Source organism: Paramormyrops kingsleyae, chromosome 1 (genome assembly GCF_048594095.1).
Source record: "Paramormyrops kingsleyae isolate MSU_618 chromosome 1, PKINGS_0.4, whole genome shotgun sequence".
NCBI classification, from domain to species: domain Eukaryota; kingdom Metazoa; phylum Chordata; class Actinopteri; order Osteoglossiformes; family Mormyridae; genus Paramormyrops; species Paramormyrops kingsleyae.
In genome coordinates, this window is record NC_132797.1 from 21,200,519 (window position 1) to 21,220,404 (window position 19,886).

Consider the following 19,886-nt stretch of genomic DNA (forward strand, 5'->3'; position numbering starts at 1 on the left):
TAGTTGCTAAGTACCACAAAAATACATTAAAACTGAATCTGCATCTCTATGACCCAGCCTAAAAAGAAAGTATGTTGTGATCTTCACATAGGTGTGATTTATGATTTATATTTATTAATGGTTTATATTGTAGACCAATGCACAAAAATATATAACCTAGTACAAGGAGCATAAAACGTAAACCCCTGAGCAATAGAAAAAGATCTGAAAAGTCATTTTCAGCCTTTTTCCTACATTTACATTTTTGGACATTTGTGTAAAGTATTCATTATTAAGTTTCAATAAACTTTAAATAAGCCCCAATATTGAGGTTGTGTGTCTTTATTGACTGCTGCTTCAGACAGTTGTACATTTTAACTTTTTTTTTTTTTTTTTAAATAAAAAGTAAATTATTAAAAAAGGATTGATATACTGGAGAGGTGGTCACATTTCAGACACCACTCCGTGTGTGGTAATTATACCCAAAGTGTGATTATGCTCATGTGTTTTGGCCCAATTACATGCTAACAGAATCAAGTCAAGGACAGCCAGAATTGTATGTGTGCTTCTTCATGTGTGTATTAGCTTTATATTGATTGTTAATGCTTTTCATCATTATTAGGTAGGTAGATACATTTAATTAGGGAATCATTTGGGGGTCTAGAAAGGATTAGACTAATTCACGTTATTTCTTACGAGGAAACTTGACTTGGACTAGCCTTCTGAAATGAATTAAGTTTGAGTACCAATGTATGTAAAAAGAAAATATTCAGCTGGTGATTTAAAGTCACATGCCTGAGGCAAGTGTGGTGCCTAGTCAAGTGGAGACCATTTTATATATTAAAATAAATAAAATCAATAAATCTGGTTGCCCTCAAAAACACACTGCTCTTGTTTAAAAATAAACACATACTTTTGACACACCCCAAGCCTGTAACCAACAGTTGAGAGAGCATAGTATACTATAGTGAGTATCTTCTATCCAAAGAACTGGACACTCAACCTGAAAATGTAGCCAGTAATCACTGATTATCTTTAAAATTACACTTTACAAATAGTAACAAAGGGTGTGGTCCCCATATATATATATTTTTTTTTAAATAAACCAGTGAGATGAGATGCTGCAAGACTGTAAATAATCTCCAATATTCTGCAGTTTACGAGGAAAATTCTTATATTTACTTAATGGTTCTTGCATTGACAAAGTTCTAGATAACACACAATGGTGGTGATCTCACGTCAACAACATTCACAAAAGCATGATCAATGAACAGAGCACAGCAGCTATCACACTGCACCGATTTTACAGCATGATTTTTTTTTTTTATGTCATTTTGACTTGTTTGAATTTAATGTAGTTAATACATTGGCATTTACCATCATTCCCTATTTTCAAAATTAAGATTCTTCCACGTTACATCTTAAAAAGTGCCTTAGAATGAACATGTTCAGTATCTAAACACTTATAGCTCCCCATTGTAATTCAGATGCAATTACATAAGCAAATTTACTGCAACCCTCCAAAAATCACTCCACTCCAACTACAGCAAAACTTAACTGCAAAACCTCAAATGGACATCTACTGTAGTCTTGTTTGCAAATTAAATCACCCTGATGTGACCCGTAACAGTCCACATTTCCGCTGTGCCCGCGCTGAGGTCAGGAGGGGTGTTATCCAGTTTTCTGAAACCCATACATATTCTGCTGTTAAGCCAGACTTATCACCGTCACTAATCATCGTCATTGTTCAATATAGGCGGCCCGCCATCATTCATGGAGGCTGCGGTCTTCCTCCCACGCTTCTGCACGTGGTCCTCGTTCATCTTCTCCAAGGCTTCAATCTGCCAAGGAAATGCAGGGCGTCACATGCAGATAACAGAGCACGGATCTGTACTTTGACAGGATGAGTGACGGTTAATGAATGCAGAACCGGTTACCTGAGCTATGAACTCTGCCTCAGTGTCAGCCTGTATCTGGAGGCCGGACACAGCATTGAAGAGATCATAAACATTCATGGCATCAGCCACACCCGCTTTCTGGAAAAACTGTGTCCCAGATGGAGGGGAATAGAAAAAGAAATACATGAAAGAAGGAAAACTGCAATTAAGGGTAATCTCAAATTCAGCTGGCACATCTTGTAGCAATAATACTAGCTTCTTACCACCAAAGTAACTTAATGATTCTAGTAGCTACTGGCTTTTATTTTGACAGGTTTGTATGCCATTCTATAATTGTAGAGCAGCATCTACTGAACAGGTGCTCCTAAATTAACAATTTCATTGGTTTTCAAACCCTTTTCTATATGCAACGTAGATACGATTTAAATAAATCCGACATATAAACTTATCTGCTTCTGTATGCTGCTGACTAAATTAGTTCATATAGAGAAAATACAAATTTTCCCAGGTTTCCAGGAACCATATTTCTCCTCAAGCATCCATCCCGCACCTTAACACAGAAGAGATCCCTAATAGGAGAAAAGCCCTAGTTAATTACTGAATGCAAAACACCACCCAGATCCTGTGCTGCACCTGACAAATGACTATTGTATGTAACACATTTAATGCATATAACAGTGACAAAGGGTATAATAATGCACCGTTATGAAGAGCTTCATGAGAGGAGGTCTGTATACTCACTGTAGATACATTCCTGCAGTCTCGGAACAGGAACTCCAGTCCATGAGGGTGAGTGGGTTCCACAGACTGGCTGACATCGATCAGCCACACCTGTAGCAGAAGGGCAATGTAAACATCAGTATGTCACTGACCAGCATTAGTCTTACTGACCATAACCAGCAAACTGGCCAGCATAAGTATTACTGCCTATTACCAGTTCACTGGCCAGTGTTAGCAATACAGACCACCAACAGCTAACATTAGTGTAACTGACCAATACCATAACTGACCATTACTGAAGTCAGGGGTTGTCATATCTGGGCAGAGAAATTCTGTGATGAAAAGAAAGTTTACCTTCCCATCATGCCACAGCATGTTGTACTCGCTCAGGTCAGCGTGCACAAGGTTACATTCCTGATATAGCTGCTGCATCACCTAAAGGATAGAAAGAAACACAGGGGTAAAAAAAGACAATTGTTTGATCTGCCAGGAGAGGGCAGTGGAGAGCAGGGTGTGTCATTCCAGAATGAAATTCAAATGTCTGTCCAGAAATTAAGTACAAACAACATGCTGCAGTGGATCGACAGTGTGGCTACTTACTTGCAGCACCTGGTAGTAGGCTCCTTTCATATCCTCAGCACCCAGCTTCACCTCCTTCAGCTTCGGCGCCGGCACGTGGTCCAGGCCGATGAACGACATCACCAGTATGTGCTTCTTCAGAATGACCACCTCTGGGCAGAGAATTCCAGCCTTTTTCATCCTGATGGAATACAGCAAAATATTCATCCATCCATCCTCCCGACTTCCGGAACAGGGTTGTGAGGAACCTGGAGTCTATCCCAGGCAGAGGCCACAAGACTAGGGTAGATTCAGTCAGAAAATGTGCTTAGGTCATTCCAGCACTGCTTCTCTTTAGCTTTAATAGAGGTATCAACTAAAATTCCTCTTCTCTTCTAAATATATGCATACATGCTATTGTGTTTTCAGAGTGGAAACCATTCCTTAGTCATTGACTACTTGACAAGACCAAAAAATGTGACAGAAGCATTTCAGGCAATAAATTACACTAGTGTTTCTCCCTACCATTATATTAGGGGGTGCCCAGCCCCCCGCCAACAGCACCTCCCACCCCCACCCAGTCAGACCTGGCCAGATTATGCATCTCCTTCTCTGCCCACATCCGGATGATCTTGCGGGGGTTCAACTTGCTGAAGCGGTCCTTGAAGCGATAGTCATCCTTGATGTACTTGTCTCGGTTCTTGAATTCGTTCAGGGTCGTCTTGAACACCTTTAGTACGCATTCTGTAGGGACGGCTTTTTCCTCCAGGCTTCGGAGGACAGAGGAGGATGACAGCAGGAGAGAAGATTAAGTGTGCCCAAACGAACAAATGAAAAAATCCACTGGGAATTAACAAAAAAAAAATAATAAATAATAAAAAAAAGACACACACCTCCCTCCATCAGCGTGGAAAACCACGGACTCCTTCCCTGTGCTGATGCATCCATTGATGTTCTCCAGAATCCCAGCATTCACCATCTTGTACATCAACAAGCGAGTCTTGGGGTCTACAGCTTGCTCCTATAAAAAATAAAACCAAGCAAGTCAATGCAAAAAGTCTGACATACAAAACAGTCGTAAAGCTAAAGTATAGGTCACATGACTGTTACCAAGCTCCGACCCTCAGGAGGGGTGAAGTAAGAACTTACTGCAGTGGAGTGCTCCTTCTTCTCATGCAGACGAGCGCTCCTGCGCTGTTCGGCATAACAGTGCTGCTTCAGAGCATTATACACGTGATTGGAGAGCTTCAAGTCCATTCGGATGCCATCACCAACCTGGACCTCAGGAGCAAACTGGACAAGTGGGCAATAAAAAAAAATTAGCTGGGTGATGTGGTCTCAGAATGAAGATGACATGAAGACCATATGACCTACGTTCTCCATGCGGGCCGTGTTCTTCCTCCCACACACGTCTTCATCGTGCTTCGTAGTGATGTTCCTGCCTTTTCCTGTAAAGCCTTTCCTTGGGGTGGTCATGGGCTTATCTGGAAGTAGACATTTTAACCTCAGCTATACTATCGATGGTAGAAATCAAACATGGTCATACCAAAAAAAAAAACAAAAAAAACAAACAAATACAGTTACACAGGGCACAAAATTTAAGGCACCATTTGAAACATAACTAATCTACAGCAAACTGGCGACTCATTTAAGACAAAGACCTAATATAGGCTCAGGTCCCTCACTGTCCATGGATGACAGAAGGTCTAAACTGGTAGCATTCAGAAGTGTATAAAGGCTTGCTAGTCTTCTTTGTGGCTTTAGAGCTTTGCTTCCAGTCCTACAGGATTAACGCACTTCATTGGTCTGCTCTATGTATTTTTCCCCCTCTTGACCCTGGCAATCACATCATTAGGCTTGTAATTTCCCTATTGGATGTGGGATGTCACTATTATTAGTACCTTAAATTATCTAAAATAACAACCAGGAAGATAAAAATCTCCATGAGTCAATAATTGCCCAGTCAATCTCTGCTTATTAATCAGTATGTCCATGTATGGCAATGTCACGCTATTATATACATTATACACACATACATATATTTACACGATAACCACAGTGCTTATGGTCACCTGGTCCATAGGGGTCGTGACGAGTGTCCTGCCAATCCACTTCATCTTCTGAGCTATCGCTGTCATCATAAGGGTGAACCATGCGATAGTTCTCAAAAGAAATGGACACTGCAATGCATACAAAAGATGAAACCTCTGGGATGACAAAATATTTATGATGACCAGTAATTAAGGGGATTGATTGAAAGACTTACAACCAACAGGTGATGTTTAAAAGCAGGACTTACCACCCTAAAATAGTCACCATAATATCAAGTTTCTTACTCTATATCTCAAAATCAACCCTGAGAAATTAAACTGTAATGGATGAATACTGGAATGGTGGAAAAACTAGAAAATTACTATGTAGTCAGTTATGTGATGAGGCAAAGCAGGTTTAAGATCACTGGCTACCCAGGAAATCATTCCAAAGAGCACAGCAGATATGCAGGGAATTTACAGTGAGTCAGAGGACACTGAGCTTTGACTCTTGCTATTACACTGGAATGCAAAAAAAACATGAGGATCGTGATGAAAAAAACATACTGAAATCTCTTTGTTCAACAAAGTCTGATACAAAAACCTCTTGTATACCACAAACATATTCTTGGGGGCTTTCATGAAAAAAGACATCTCTTACCTTTACTATCCCCATTGAATTTCTTTTCTTCTCTGCGCAGCTGTGTATCAAACTCTCTGTCAAACTCCATCTGTAGCATCTGGGCAAGCATGAGGTCACTCGAGGTGTCGACATTATCCACCGTGATGACATTATCCACACTGCAATCATGGACAATATTCACTACAACCACCGGACTACGTCTACCGCTGGTCTATGTTAACGAAGCACTGGATTTTGTTGGACGTACTCTGTACAGGCGGGGAAGACACTGCACTCCTCATCCAGCTGCGTGGCCAGCTGTTCACTCATAACATCAGCCAAGGAGCAGGGGGTGGCAGCCTCGTTTGACGCTCCCCATGGGTTCTGAGAACAAACTTGTTGTCAGGCCAGTATTGCAACGTAACATTCGGTGGCGACAACCCACACGTAAGCAAATACTAATCAGATGTCTCGATTAACAGACGGGGGGCAGGTTTCCGTGTAACAGCTAATGGGCAAAAAGTAAATATCGCTTCCAAACGCGACCCGGATCTGCCTTCCGCATTTACCGACTCACCACACCGCCATCTACGGCCAGATACAGCCTTTACTCCTCAATGAACCGGCCAGCCACTAAAAAGGCACCGGTAATTCGTTCTTCTGGGAAACAAGGAAGTACACAACCCTGAACCAATAATAAATCATTCTTATGCGATGGCAGGAGTCACAAGTACTTATACGATGGTTCTGATCATGTTTTTCTTATGACAGTTAGCCAACACAGTTAGATGTCCGAAACAAACAGCAAATGTCTGTCAGAACGTCGGCCCGCTAACATGCTAGTCTTACAGTTAGCCCACTAGCTGGTTATCGCGCTAGCCTCCCTAACACACACCATGCTAACTATGTGGCCTGCTACCCCACGGCAGTCAGTTACACCAGCTATATCACAACTCAATTCACGGACCGACCAGTAAAACACGGACGTTCTTACCTTTGTTTCTTTGGCAGTGATTTCTATTTGATCCATGTTGATATTTTTATATAAATGTCGTCGTTAAGAAATAGTTAACGCCTATTTTACAAGCAAAAAAACGCGGCCTGAACAAGTTTGTAAAGTGCACCACCAATCCTGTTAAAACGGCGCGCGAATGGCTACGGCTAACAAAATGATAAATACGACAGCGAAAAATAGATATCACGATACGCGATAAAAAACTGACTAAAACGAACAGATACTGTCAAAATAGGCGAAACACACAAAGTACCACCGATACGGCGAATAGCTTGCAACTGGACGCCCGGAGGACTTTAAGGCTACGAAAGGAGGTGAGACGTGGAGCACGCGGCTCTTAAAGGGGCAGCTACATCTTTTAATTTAATCAACCAATCTGTCATCTTTGGCACTCTGTATGCTGCACTACACACGCGTCTAAACCACAGAAACTGAAAAGGTTGTTAATCAATGCAAATTACCTTGTAGCTATTTACAGAGGACAATCTACACAGGTCCCAGTTGGGATTAAGCGGTTCCAGAAAATGGATGGATGGAATCTAAAAAGGAGTTCATCTTTTTAAATATATTATGTTGTTTGTGCTCACTTTAATTCTTACTAATATGTCTATAATATACTTTACTCATGACCACAACCTTTAAGGGTTACACCGTGTCTTCTGCTAAATCCTACCCACTCTTTGCGTGAGGAGGTCTCCCCGTGTTTTTGTGGTTTTCTCAATGTGTGCAGTGGTCCCTTTAAGATGAAAATAGGGGCGTGGTGGCGCTCGGCGCTGATTGGCCTAGAAGCGAAGCGGCAGCCATCGAGGCCGAAGTGCGCTGGGATAAGCAGTCCCGAAAGATGGTGTCCGCGTCTCACTAGGCAATGTTCATGAACAAATGACTGTAAATAGATATGCTCTGGGTCTCCTCTTTTGCTGCTTTTATGTCGTGTCGTATTTCACCAACAAGGTGGGTTAGGATCGATTTTCCATTTTCTTATTAATTCAGGTTGTACGGTAAAGCGTAAATATCTGAATGTAATATCAATGGGGAGACTAACTGGTTTATCTAACTAGATTTATAATGTTAACTAGATGTCGAACTCCAAACAACGATGACCCGCTTATAATAACATTTCCTACTTATTAGAGATGATTAATTAAACGCTCGTGGACACTAGGAAAAAGTAAAGCAGTACTTCCTTAGTTATTTCCTGTGTTTTGTGGGTGTATATACGTGTATACGTGTGGTACGTAATAAAGCAAACGTGTTTGTTTTACAGTATGTCCTTTCTGTCTTGAAATTCACGTATCCCACCCTGTTTCAGGGGTAAGTACACATACATCTCTCTTGCACAGCCCATCTGCCCCTTTCACACGTTTCGTTTATTAATGTATACATTGTGTAGACTAAACATAGTAGCCTTATATTCTAGGGGGCGGGGTGAAAGTGGTATGTGTACTGATAGCTCTCTGTTGGCCAAAGAAATATCTACCGTCGATAAATAAACATTGATTCTTTTTAAAGGGCGTATGATTCTCTGACAGGTGGTCTTGAAACTTAACCTAAAGTTTGGAGTGTGTTTCCTATGAGGCGGGAAACATAACAATATTCAGCAATGCTGTCAAAATGAGTTATAATTGAAGTTCCTCATGTTCCGTTTCAGTTTTCTTAATTTCCCATTCTTTACTGTGCACGCATGGTTTACAGGTGGCAGACATTTGTTGGGGGGCTGCTCTTGCTGGTCTCTGGGAGGCTGGGATTGGTCGAGATCAGTAGGTTTCCTAGGTAACTATCCTGGATGTTATAATCAATAATTTATATCAGTAATTTGGTATTTGAGGTATGACGAAATTGATTAATCGCTACTGCATTTATTATACTTTTTCAAACCACTACAAGCAATTTGAAAGAGCTTTTCTGGGTGGCCATATCCGTGTGTAGCAAAACACATGTTTAGACCAACCTTCTAGTACATTTCGTTTGAAACTTAAATTGGTAAAATTTAATTAATCTACAAAAACTACTTCTGTTGTGTTCAAACCACAAAAATCTAATTTCTGGAACGATGTACGAGTATGTTATGGTACAGATTTCCATTTGATCCCCACATATCTGTTCTCTGTGAAGAAGAGGCCTACTGAACACAAAACTACTGAACACCAAGCTACAGAACACAAAACTGCCATTTGAGGACTGGGTTCTAAAGCCACTCTTTGCTCTGATTGGGTGTCTGCAGAGCCATGAGTAATAGTGAGTGAACACCACATTTTAATGTAATGCTATCAGTTAGATTTCGGTACTGTGTCTCTTTAGAGAATCCTTGGGTACCGCTGGATTGACTTTGTGTCGAACGAGCGGTTGCTAGAGGAGTCCCGAATGAGGCACATCGCCTGCATTGTGAGGGAGTGTCAGTTACGGCACTACGGCCATGTGGCGCGTTTCCCTGAGGGTGATCCAGCTCACAGGACCCTCATTGTGAGGACCCGAGTGGCTGGATCAGGCCAAGGAAAACGCCCACGTAACACCTGGCTGTGGCAGATGGATGGTCACTTCTGGAGGGTGGGACTGGACCGTGTATCTGCCTGGGGGGTCACCGGCCAGGATCCCGAGGAGTTTCGCCATCTGCTGCGTGCAGCAGCGCGCTGCATCAGTACATGCTCCCCAACCTGACCTGACCTGTTATCAGTTGAGCTATTGTGTTAAAACAAGTCATTGCAGGTAAATAATAGAATGATTTTATCGGAAGGAGGACATTCATACAAAGCCATTCGGTAGTATGAATGATTTTCTAAAACATGCTCTTATTCCAGATTTTCTTCCAAATAAAACATGTAAGAACATATGTTCTGCAACATGGAGCAGTCATCTACAGCCATAGTGTTCAGTTACAACAGACTTAATTACCAAATAACTAATTAATCCTAATCATGTTTAGCACTCTGGACATGCACAAGTCAAGCAAGTGTTGCAGGTTTTCCTGGAACTTATACGCTTACTTGCAGTAGATCCTTCTTCTTAGATATTGAATATCTGTAACTCTACTCGATCACTCATTCTGAACAGCCCAGTACTGTGCCACCCCAATGCCACTGTGAGGAAAGGCTGAAAATAACTGCATCTCTGCATATGTAACCTGTATAAAGCACTTGAGGGTAATTAGTAAGATACTGTTTTTAATCTTGCGGACTGGCGGCCCAGATTAGGAGTTGTAGGTAACAATGACCTGATTGTGTGTTGTTCCCTTTAAGAGCTGTTGTTCTCTCTTGGCTGCCTGGGTCCCTGCTGTTTGTGGGAAACATCTATGCTGGATCCAGGGCACTGTCACGCTTGGTAGGTGGCACTTTAAACATTTGGTCCCAATGATATTGAAATCAGTTTTTTTTTTATTTGTACAATGCTAAAATCCTTATTTGCTGCAAGTCCCTCTGGGTAAAGTACAATTCTATATCAAATTAACAAACAAAAAATAGACAAGTGATGACTGTTATTGTTTCTGCCTGTGGCACTTTTTCTGCTTCAGAATGTCTAATAATTTATGAAATTTGCCCATGCTTTTATTACATGTGCTCTCTAGCCCATCCCCATGTTCTTCACGCTACACAATGCCTCTGAAGTGGTGACCCATGTGACCTCAAGGCTGACCCAAAAAGAGGTATGGGGTCAGCTGATCATGTGTGGCTATTGCTAATGGCTCTTGTTCCCGGATTGCGCATCAGCATTATACAGTGGATGAGGATTATTAATGTTATCTCTTTTTGTTTTAAACCAGCATGCATCTTGGACAAAACTTCTCAGGTATGTAATTTTATTATCTCTGTTTCATTTCTTTTCAAATCGCACTGGTGAGTACAAATTAAGTGTAAAAAATCATAAAATTTTTAATCAGTCAATAAAATTGAACTGTCATCAAGTTCAACAATTTTTTTTTATTATTTTCTTTTTTTATATATTTCTACATCTTCCATGTTTGCAGTTTAGGTTCCTTTCTCATTTGTACCACTTGCACTGTACTATGCACTTTATAAATTAATCAATCAGTTAATTAAGCTATTGTGCTCAAGGCCATACCCAGGATTTTTAAAATACCGAGGTCAAAAGTGTTACCCCATCCTAGGTGTGCCCGTAATGGATAGTGGTTATTGAAGTTGCAGAATACACACTGAGGACTTGATCTCAGTGTCCTCAATGGTAGCTACGGGCATGGTTGTGCTGTCTGTCTATTACTTAGACAGAACCATTTGCATAAATAATCAACATTGTTGGCTCAAGGTCTCTCATTTGTTAATTTTAGCCTTCGGGTTTCTTATGCCTTAAAAAGCTGTGTAAATCTTTGCATGTGTTTACGTCATGGAATCTCCTGAGCTGAGTATATTCTGGGAGACCTTGTATTCACACATGGATCCAGTTGCCGTAATATCTGAACTCGCCCAGCAGAACTCGCCCTGTTTGGCAGAGTTTATGGATCGCCTGTTTCTTCATTTGGAGCGTGAACCTGCAGCTCTAAAAATATGTGCCCCTTCTTGTTCTGTCGTGCAGTGTTAGTCTGCTGCTGGTGTCGGCTGTCAGCCTTCCCCTGGTCGACCCACAGGTCAGTCTCATATCTGTGTTTCTGTGGAGCTTTAAGGTAAGATGTCTAACAGATGCACCGAGTCGTGGTGGATGTGCTGCCAGGTCACATGACTAGCATGCTTGGTAAATGAGGTTGGCTTTGCTGGAGTAATTTGTTATTGTAACATGGTACAGTATTCAGGAAGTAACAGATAATATGGGGGGAAAGTACAATTATACAACCACATTAAAAAACTAATCTTAGGGAGATTTATGTAATACACAAGGCTGTACATGAACTGCTGTTCAATAGAGGTATTTATAATTTAAAAAATTAAAGTGATAAAGGACATGTTTCTGATTCCCTAAAAAGAATTCGCACTGTTGCAATTTTAAAGTTCAACCTAAAGTGAATTGATTTCACAAACAGACTTGTGGATTCTGTTGTCATTGTTCTGATACGTCTGGCATTTGAGACATAGCGTTCCTCGCATGTTGCAGGCTGTGGTATGCTTTATCTTCTGAGTAGTCCTTTATTCCGGAGTAAAGGTCACAAGGCTGTTTGTCAAGGCCTGCCCATATTACTGGTATTACTGATTAGTATTTTGGTCTCGTGCATTCATCACACAAACTGTCCCTCCAATGCAACATGTAAGAATAAAGCTGTTTGTAAATTTTGACCTGTGGTACGTGTAGCAAATGAAAATATGTATGTTAATGAGTTGTATTTTTTTGTACTTTTTCATGGCACCACTAGGTGGAACCTTGTTACCGTAGTGTGAATCCTTACAATAACTTTCATTTGTTTGCAGTTTGATCCTGGTGGCTACTTTTGGGCTATGATCCACTGTTTGTGTGTTGGTAAGATTCGCCAACGGTCAGTTCTGCATTGACAGTGCTTCTTCAGATTTATCTCTGTCTGTGAATTCTGTGTTTTAATAAGAGCCCAGCATTGCAGTGTCCTTAACCAAACCAAAAATCACTATTTGAGTTTGATCCATGTGGCAGGCTGATCATTATGACCAACACTATGGTAAACTTCACTTGGCATCTGGTTATCTTCTGAAAAAGGGATACTGCTATGTGGAGATGCGGACACTATAAAATTGGCTGCATGTAATCTGCCTTTAATGCTTTCTGATAGGTCTTGGAGGTCGATTCTTGAAGTGTTATGAAACCCATTTACTGGTTGGGGTTGGATTCCTTGAGCATAATCATATATGAATTTTCTTTTGTTTCAGGGGCATACCGAGTATTCCAGAAGCTTCCCAAATATAGCCATCTAAGGTATAGACAAATGACCTTCTTATGTTTGCTACAATCATACTATGAAAATGCGGCTGTGAATTTAATATAGCAAAATAGTAGGGATCTGTGCCCATGCCCGGAAGGTTGTGGGTTTGAATTCTGTGGTCGGCAGGGTTATCACTATTGGTCCCTTGAGCAAGGCCTTTAACCCCACCTGCTTTAGGAGCACTAGGTGTCATCCTACCTTAATCTCTGACCATAAGCTTTCCTCACTTGTATGTCATTCTTGACAAGTCTCTGCTAAATTGAACTGAATTCTCAGATCGCATTTACTTTGAATCTGATTACTGGTATGAGATTCCAGCAAATCAGCCTTTGCTGTTGTATGCTTTTTAAAGCAACATCAAAATGTTTATTTTGAGAGACTGTAGAGCTGGACTTTATAAATGTGGCTAATAGAATGAATGCATAAGTGAGGGATTTTCAGAGGGATAAAATAACTTAAGCTTCATTAAATTCCATGTCCATTATCCATTCAGGACTCTAATTGTGATGTTATAAGGTATGACATCAGGCCCCTTCAGATAACAGAAAATCTGAATTGTATTTATTTCTAATTGGGGTGGCTGGATAATTGTGCATCTAAAATGCATAACTTTACTAATGCATATGTTTTATCTCAGTGACCTTGAACAGCAGTGCATCAACTACATTTTCAGGTAAGCTTGAACTGACTCATTCCCCGTCAGACATGTAAGGAATGAATACCAGAGCTTTTAGGTCAAACGTTGCTACTAGCGTTATGCAAAATACAAGCAAATCATTCTTAGCAGTTAAAATGATTTCCCACAAAACCCTCAAGTGATTCGGTCATCTGGATCCTCTACAAGCCAGACAGCATTGCTGTAATTAAAAATTAACCTCAGAGCTGTACAAATTTGTTGGTGAGAGATCTTTATGGAAGTTAAAATGTGTGTGCGTGTGTATTTTTTTAATTATCAGATGGTTTCGACTATGCCTGTTTGTAGAATGATTTCCCAATGTCTGGAGGTATTTGAGATTGAATCCAATGGCAAACACACTCTAGCATAAACCTGGAAATAAAGCATGTGTAGATCCAAAATGACACATGACGGTGATGACAAGAGTCTGTTGTTTGTACCATATGCCTATGCTGTCTGTCATGGGTGCCGCCATTGCCTGTGTAATTGTAATTGTGTAATTATTCCTTTGTTCCTCTCAGTGTTCTGCTGTTAGCCGTCGCTGCCCATCCGACAGGTATGTTGTTGCTTTCTGTGACATTCACTCCTTACCCCACCAACTTTTTAAGGTACATACAGTTATTGGGGACACATTTTTATTTGGCAATAAGTAAAGCAGAACCCAGAATGGGTTCTGGACCGATGGTGTTAAAGTAGCACACTGGTTTTGGCTCTGAGGGATGTAGCCGCATTTCTGTGTCAACTGTTCACCTTTTTCGGTCAGGTGACCTCTTTGGTGTCTTCGAGTTCCCCTTCCTGCAGTCTTACAGGTTCCACAGTGGCTGCTGTGCCAGGTCAGTGCTTGCATTTCCTGGGATGCTCACATGTGTGCATCCAGTTCCTCTGGAGCTTTGGGTTTCCACTAAATGTGTACACACTCGATTAAACCAACAAATAAACGTCTCTCTTAGCAGAGTATCGACCCTGAAAATCTATGGATAAATCGATCAGTGCAGTGTTTCTCAACCCAGTCTTCAGAGACCCAGTCAGTCCACATTTTGCTGCTTCTCAGCTCCCAGCGCACCTGAACCAAACATTCAAGAACAAATAGAACTATCAAGAACAATCAGTAACACTGAATACCTGGTAAAGGTGTGTGGGGGAGCTGGGAGGGAGCAAAAATGAGAAAAAAAATGTTGACTGGAGGGGCAAACAGTGGATTAAAAGTTATTAATTTAATAATTTAGCAATTCCATCCATCCATCCATCTTCTGAAACAGCTTGTCCTGTTCAGAGTCACAGGGTTAGTGATTCATTTAAATCACTTTTGACTAATTAAATTTGGTCTGTCTCAGCCTCGTCCCTGACTCTCTTCCTCTCGCACAAGCCTGTCCTTGAATCCCAGTGATGGAGGATGGCGCCATAGCGCTCCTCGTGCCCGACTGCCCGCTTTATTAACTTCTGCGTCCAGTATTTGGATCTTTCAATCCACTTGTAACACATTTGCAAGATGTGCAGCCAGCACAGGAAGCGTGGGCCTGATTACTTAACGGACACAGTGATGTGGAAAGTGGGGGCCGGGGGAGGTGAAACAATGCTGTGTGGCCTCGGGGACGTTTTTGTGTCACCATTGTGATAGATGACCAGTCCAGTATCCCACAGATGCCACATTTAATGAGAGCCAGCTGATGCTGATGGGAGTCATTTCCTAGTTATGGATAAGTAGGGCCAGCTGGATGGATTTGCAGGCCTGCAAGCTCGGGGCATGTTTCTCTATGGCGGTTTGCTAGCATAGTATTTTTAGCTTCCGGTTTCTGATAGTTTTTAAGCAGTGATTTGGCTGGAGGGTTGTGTGGTGGTCCAGTGGGCGTCACTATGGCCTTTTTGGCTTTGAGTTAGATTCCTGCCTTGCTTCTGCATGTGGGGAGGCTTGTAAGTGTCCTCCTGGCCGTTTGTGATCCACACTGATCTCCCACCTGACCATGTCCCACAGTGCACTGCTAGGATTCTTCCTGCTACTGACTGCAGTGAAGCTAAAGAATGGCCTTCCCCTGGAGCACTGCGCGAGCTGGCTCTTCCTGGCCAAGGTGAGTAGCATCACGTTAGCTTATACTGCGGTAAATGCTGTGCACAGGTTTCTATGTACACACTCAGAAAGACACGTTGAGGTGTTGCTTACTTTATCTACCATTTATTTCTACGAATTTTATTATAAGTGAACTGTTGTAGAGTTGGGTTCATTTGCCATTTTAGTGTCTTTTGGAAATAACACTAGTTTTTAACCATATAGATTTACCAGTTTTTACCCTAAAGGTGCCTTAAATATCCAAGATATGGCACAAATTCCAGCTAGACTTCCTGTAGCCAAGCTTGAGACTACACTGTGATCGGCTCACTTCATTGTTCTGGACGGATTTCTGTACCAAGTAAATTTCTCCAGAATGGCCGGAGCATAAGCAGCTTTACATACCCTGATATGCCTTTGATCAAATCTCGAGTGAAAAGAAAGAAAATCGCATTCTATGATATCTAGTTTTCTTTTTTATGGTGGACATTTTTATGTTTACAAATCAACAAATACCTATTTCAGTTTAAATCATTGTCATATTTAATAATTATGAAGTAATACGAAGAGGTGTCGAGAAGATTGATGGTAGCTTTATCACAGTGTGCCTGATGTTTCTAAGGGCTCCTGAAATATTAATGTTACTGTTTCTATAGCTACCAGGCTGCCCCTGTGAGATCATTAACAGCTGTTAGCAGGATGCAAGTGTAAAATGTACTTGTGTCCTGGTACGTATCTGTCATTGTATTTAAGTGTTCTGCTCATTCACATGTCTGCGGTATGTATCTTCTGGTATTTTATGTCTCACTTTTTGCGTGGAGTATTGGGACACTTTAAGACAGGCTCTGGGCCGGACAGCCAATGGAATCATGTAACTGTGGGATTGGAGCAAGGGTTAGGGAATTAATTTGGGTACAGCAGTGAAGAGCAGGGACACCATGGTGGTTCACACCTCCAGTGCTGGGCGTTCGAATCCCATCTTTGCTCTATATGTACGGTTTGCAAGTTTATAATCATCTCAATCATATGCAAGTACACAAGCAAGATTTACCCACAATGCTACCCACTGAGCCACTAGTATACCATTTAGCTTTAAAATGTATGAACTTTACTATATCATTGTAAGTCTGCTTTTTTTTAGATAAGTTGATCATAAATGTTTGTGGTCAGTCGTCTAATCACGTAGGACTTTTCCTATGCACGGCATATTATTCTCTTTATATTGTTTACCATGGAAACATCTCAAAATGCCAAAATAAACTCATGCATAATACACAACAAAAAACGCGGGCACAGATCGAGCAGGGCTGCCCTTTTCTTACCTACGAACAGCGGGATGCTCTTTCCCCTGAGCCTCCTGTACAACTGCATGTTTGATAGCGACATTATTGGTAAAAGACCACTGTTACACCCTTAAACAAAGTCCTCCCAGTGTAGACTTTCAGCTAACTGGGATTGGTGACATGACTTTAGCAAGTTGATTAAATAAAAGGTGCAGCCATTTGGGCTGTTTCATTGCAGGTCATGCCGTGTCGTGAATACGATGCCCGTCTTTGCCCAGAGGAGCCCTGGCAGGCTAGCGGCTATGTCCCATGCCCAGTGTTCCGTCCCGTTGCCTCCTTTTAATGTCCCATGTGTCCTTTGCCCTGCGTGTAGATCCTGGCCGCGTGCTTGTCTCCGTTTGTCTTTGACATTGTTGTCAGCAAGTCTGCTCTCTGTTGGTAAGTATGTCCCTTTACTGTCTGAGTTTTACATTCTACCAGTGGGGATGCAGATGAAATGCATAAATGCAGATTTTTAATACATTTATATCAGTTAAGTATTTGGTGCTAAATTCCTTTTCTCAGATTGCAGTTGATATAGATGCTTTTGATTTGTGACACTTTGATGTAAATCGGCAAGCACTTAATATGTTAGATGGGCCTTTTCCAGTTCAAGATGAACAGTGAGAAATTCATATGTATTCAACACTGCAGTTGATGACATTTGCATGTTCTGAGCTCCAGTATGCAGTGGTGCACATTAATGGCGGTATGATAAACATAAATCGCTAGAGAATAAATACAGCACTATTCAAAAGTTTGGTTACACCTACCCATCGGCATTATGTACTGACCGAAAAAGTACTGAACAAAAATTAATTTATGTGGTGGGGGGGCAGTTCCGTAGGTTTCCGGTTTGCGGAAACCTCGTCGGGGGCAGAGTGATGTCCCTTAATGCCAACTGCTCAAAGGACTGGCTGACCCTTCTGTGCCAGTCACTGAGCACTCATTGGCCATTTTTTCCTTCACTCCTCCGCAACCATATGTTTAGGTCATGTGATACCACACGATCACTCTACTTTATAGGTGGCTTGGCGTATCCAAACTTTTGACTGGTACTATATGAGTGCATGGTAGAAGAGGTAACAGAGGGCGGTAATGGGATGAATAGATGCTGTAGGTTGGGGGTTTTAGGACTGACTGATGCTTATAAGTGCATTTAAAACCAGCCTGATCTGCTGTTAACCACTGTTGTGTTACATCCACAGCCTCCTGGTCAACTACGCCGGAGAGGGACTGCTGGTATATTCAGAGTATAATGTCGCCAGTCGATGAGACTCCACATAGTGGAGCTTAGAGAAAGGGAGGTAAACATTATTATTAAGGGAATTTAAACAATGCACTACCACCCCCCGCCCCCCCCCTAGCTATGTGCTGACTGAAAAGCAGATAATCCTCCAGTAATGGCCACCTAAACAGGAAAAGAGGTTTTGGAAAGTTTCCAGGTTAGTCCAAAGGTGATATCCTCTTCGTAATAGAGTGCTGTTATCTTAATGTTTCTCTAAATAAGAGGTGGGGGGAATGATCACCTCTGTGTTCAGCTCTTCAATTAAATAAGTGGTAGTGTGTCCCATACATAATATGAATATAGGTGAATTCCTCTAATTCAGTGTGTCAGAAGTGTACTCGGAGGTAGTACCGTATTTTACTGGAGTGACATCTGGTGTAACAAAAAAATGTTCTTACAATGTTTCAATAACGTCAGCATCCAGTGTGTCACTTTGCCTTATTAGCATAGGAACATTGGAAAAATGTTATCTGTGGGGTTTTGTCTCCCATGGAAGAACATAGCTTTGCACATTTAAACTTGAGAGAGTAATTCTGTCTGTCCTAGAAGTGCTATTGCTTCGGAGAAGCTTTACCATCCAAGGGGGAGCCATTTTGTAATGTACATTATATCTGCTCCGTGACTATTTTATAAATATGTGGTGCTTTTGAAATTAACGGTGTTGGAAAAATTTCTCCTGAACTTGATCATCCAGTTTGTTCCTTTAAGTCTTTGTTTGTCATCAACAGATGTTCATCATGTGGCCATTTAAAAAATCTTCCCCTTAAGTACTGTACTAAAATTTATTTTGCAAATAAATAAAAACAAAAAAAAAATTAAGTGCTTTGCCTTCTTGCAATATAATGTCTTTAGCTGACAGAAAATATGTGGGCTGAAACACCTTGTTAATGAAAGAGGACAGAGGAGAATGGCCAGACTCATTAAAACACAGACAGGAAGGGCACAAGTGCAAAAATAACAACAGCTAAGTATAAGCAGTGATGTGCAGAAAGCCATGACAAGCTTTTGACATGGATTGGCTAGAAAAACAAAAGACCACTCAGGGCTCCTCTCTCATCAGCTAAGAACAGGCTAGGCTAAAGTGGGTATGATATCCCCAAAACTAGATGATTGTAGAGTGGAAAAACATCTACTGATCTGAGAAACATCAGATTTGTTGCAGGTGGCTGATGGTAAAGTTAGAATTTGGTAAAAATTAGCATAAATCTATGGTTCCATTCTACTGATTCAAAGAGGCCTGCACCTTTTCATGTGGTCTTGGTTTGATGGTCTGGGGAATGTTTTCCTGGCACATACTGCAGTCCCAGTTTAGGACCATTAGGACCAGTCTACCCTTATTCAAATGGATACTTCCAGGATATGGGGCTGTGTCATGATGAAGGCTGCTTCGTCTCTAGGTGCTTCCAGCCAGTTTGGTTTACTGGAGTAGCATCAAGAACTGAGTTTCATAAGTCCACAACAGATGGTCTGGCTGAAATATCTGTGTATGATACTATAGGGTCAGCATAAATCCATAATGTTTCCAGTTCCTCTTAAATTTCACGATGCTACTTGGTACCTCATGAAATGGCCACATGGCATCCACATGTACTGATTGAGAAAGCTGACTGGTGCTGTTGGTTCTTTGTTGGCTTTACAAAATCAAGTAGTAATAGCAGTTCAATGACAGACATCTTAAAAAGGTACAGCGGCAAACTGGTAACATACCACAATCAACAGGAAGTTCCAAAAAGAGGAAGTCCTTGGCCTGATTCTCTTGTAAGAAGTTCTGTGTTTATAACAGTGGGTGATCCTAAAAATAGCCAAGACCTGATTTTAAAATCCGTTTTGTTATAGTTAACCTGCACACAATTGAGCTGAATTAGATTAGAGTAAATTGGAAAAATGCTGAATGCAGAGCGATTCTA

The 19,886-nt window shown here is 41.3% G+C and overlaps 2 protein-coding genes across 4 annotated transcripts; one reads left to right on the forward strand and one right to left on the reverse strand.

The window, feature by feature from the left end:
- Positions 1-1,135: 1,135 nt before the first annotated feature.
- riok3 (RIO kinase 3 (yeast)) lies at positions 1,136-7,143 on the reverse strand. The gene is made up of 13 exons (XM_023807433.2): positions 6,802-7,143; positions 6,076-6,191; positions 5,847-5,986; positions 5,228-5,335; positions 4,530-4,639; positions 4,305-4,448; positions 4,049-4,176; positions 3,743-3,925; positions 3,198-3,357; positions 2,952-3,032; positions 2,619-2,708; positions 1,917-2,024; positions 1,136-1,820 (listed from the first exon to the last, which is right to left on the reverse strand). Exons 1-13 carry the CDS (start codon positions 6,835-6,837, stop codon positions 1,710-1,712), a joined length of 1,515 nt encoding a protein of 504 aa, XP_023663201.1. The 5' UTR covers positions 6,838-7,143; the 3' UTR covers positions 1,136-1,709.
- Positions 7,144-7,632: 489 nt separating this feature from the next.
- Positions 7,633-18,798, forward strand: tmem241 (transmembrane protein 241). 3 transcript variants are annotated; one of them, XR_002837712.2, is made up of 15 exons: positions 7,633-7,773; positions 8,087-8,133; positions 8,515-8,592; positions 10,056-10,137; positions 10,382-10,459; positions 10,577-10,602; positions 11,344-11,431; positions 12,168-12,216; positions 12,597-12,642; positions 13,287-13,322; positions 13,847-13,881; positions 14,089-14,158; positions 15,298-15,391; positions 16,891-17,090; positions 17,900-17,983. XR_002837712.2 is itself a non-coding variant. In XM_023807435.2 (15 exons), exons 1-15 carry the CDS (start codon positions 7,702-7,704, stop codon positions 17,964-17,966), a joined length of 933 nt encoding a protein of 310 aa, XP_023663203.1. In that variant the 5' UTR covers positions 7,633-7,701; the 3' UTR covers positions 17,967-18,798. The 3 variants fall into 3 exon arrangements, 2 of the variants coding, with proteins under 2 accessions (XP_023663203.1, XP_023663204.1); XM_023807435.2 differs by having other exon boundaries at positions 17,026-17,090; positions 17,900-18,798; XM_023807436.2 differs by having other exon boundaries at positions 11,344-11,395; positions 17,026-17,090; positions 17,900-18,798.
- The last annotated feature ends 1,088 nt before the right edge of the window (positions 18,799-19,886 follow it).

What these genes read in the sequence shown, in the direction of transcription:
- riok3 (XM_023807433.2), bottom strand. Translation starts at nt 6,837, where the DNA reads ATGGATCAAATAGAAATCACTGCCAAAGAAACAAAG. An exon ending in TTCCACGCTGATGGAGGGAG is followed by an intron (nt 3,926 to 4,048) that starts GTGTGTGTCTTT and finishes TGTCCTCCGAAG; the next exon opens with CCTGGAGGAAAAAGCCGTCC. An exon ending in AGGCAGAGTTCATAGCTCAG is followed by an intron (nt 1,821 to 1,916) that starts GTAACCGGTTCT and finishes TTTCCTTGGCAG; the next exon opens with ATTGAAGCCTTGGAGAAGAT.
- tmem241 (XM_023807435.2), top strand. Translation starts at nt 7,702, where the DNA reads ATGACTGTAAATAGATATGCTCTGGGTCTCCTCTTTTGCTGCTTTTAT. An exon ending in CAAGGCTGACCCAAAAAGAG is followed by an intron (nt 10,460 to 10,576) that starts GTATGGGGTCAG and finishes GTTTTAAACCAG; the next exon opens with CATGCATCTTGGACAAAACT. An exon ending in CACAGTGGCTGCTGTGCCAG is followed by an intron (nt 14,159 to 15,297) that starts GTCAGTGCTTGC and finishes CATGTCCCACAG; the next exon opens with TGCACTGCTAGGATTCTTCC.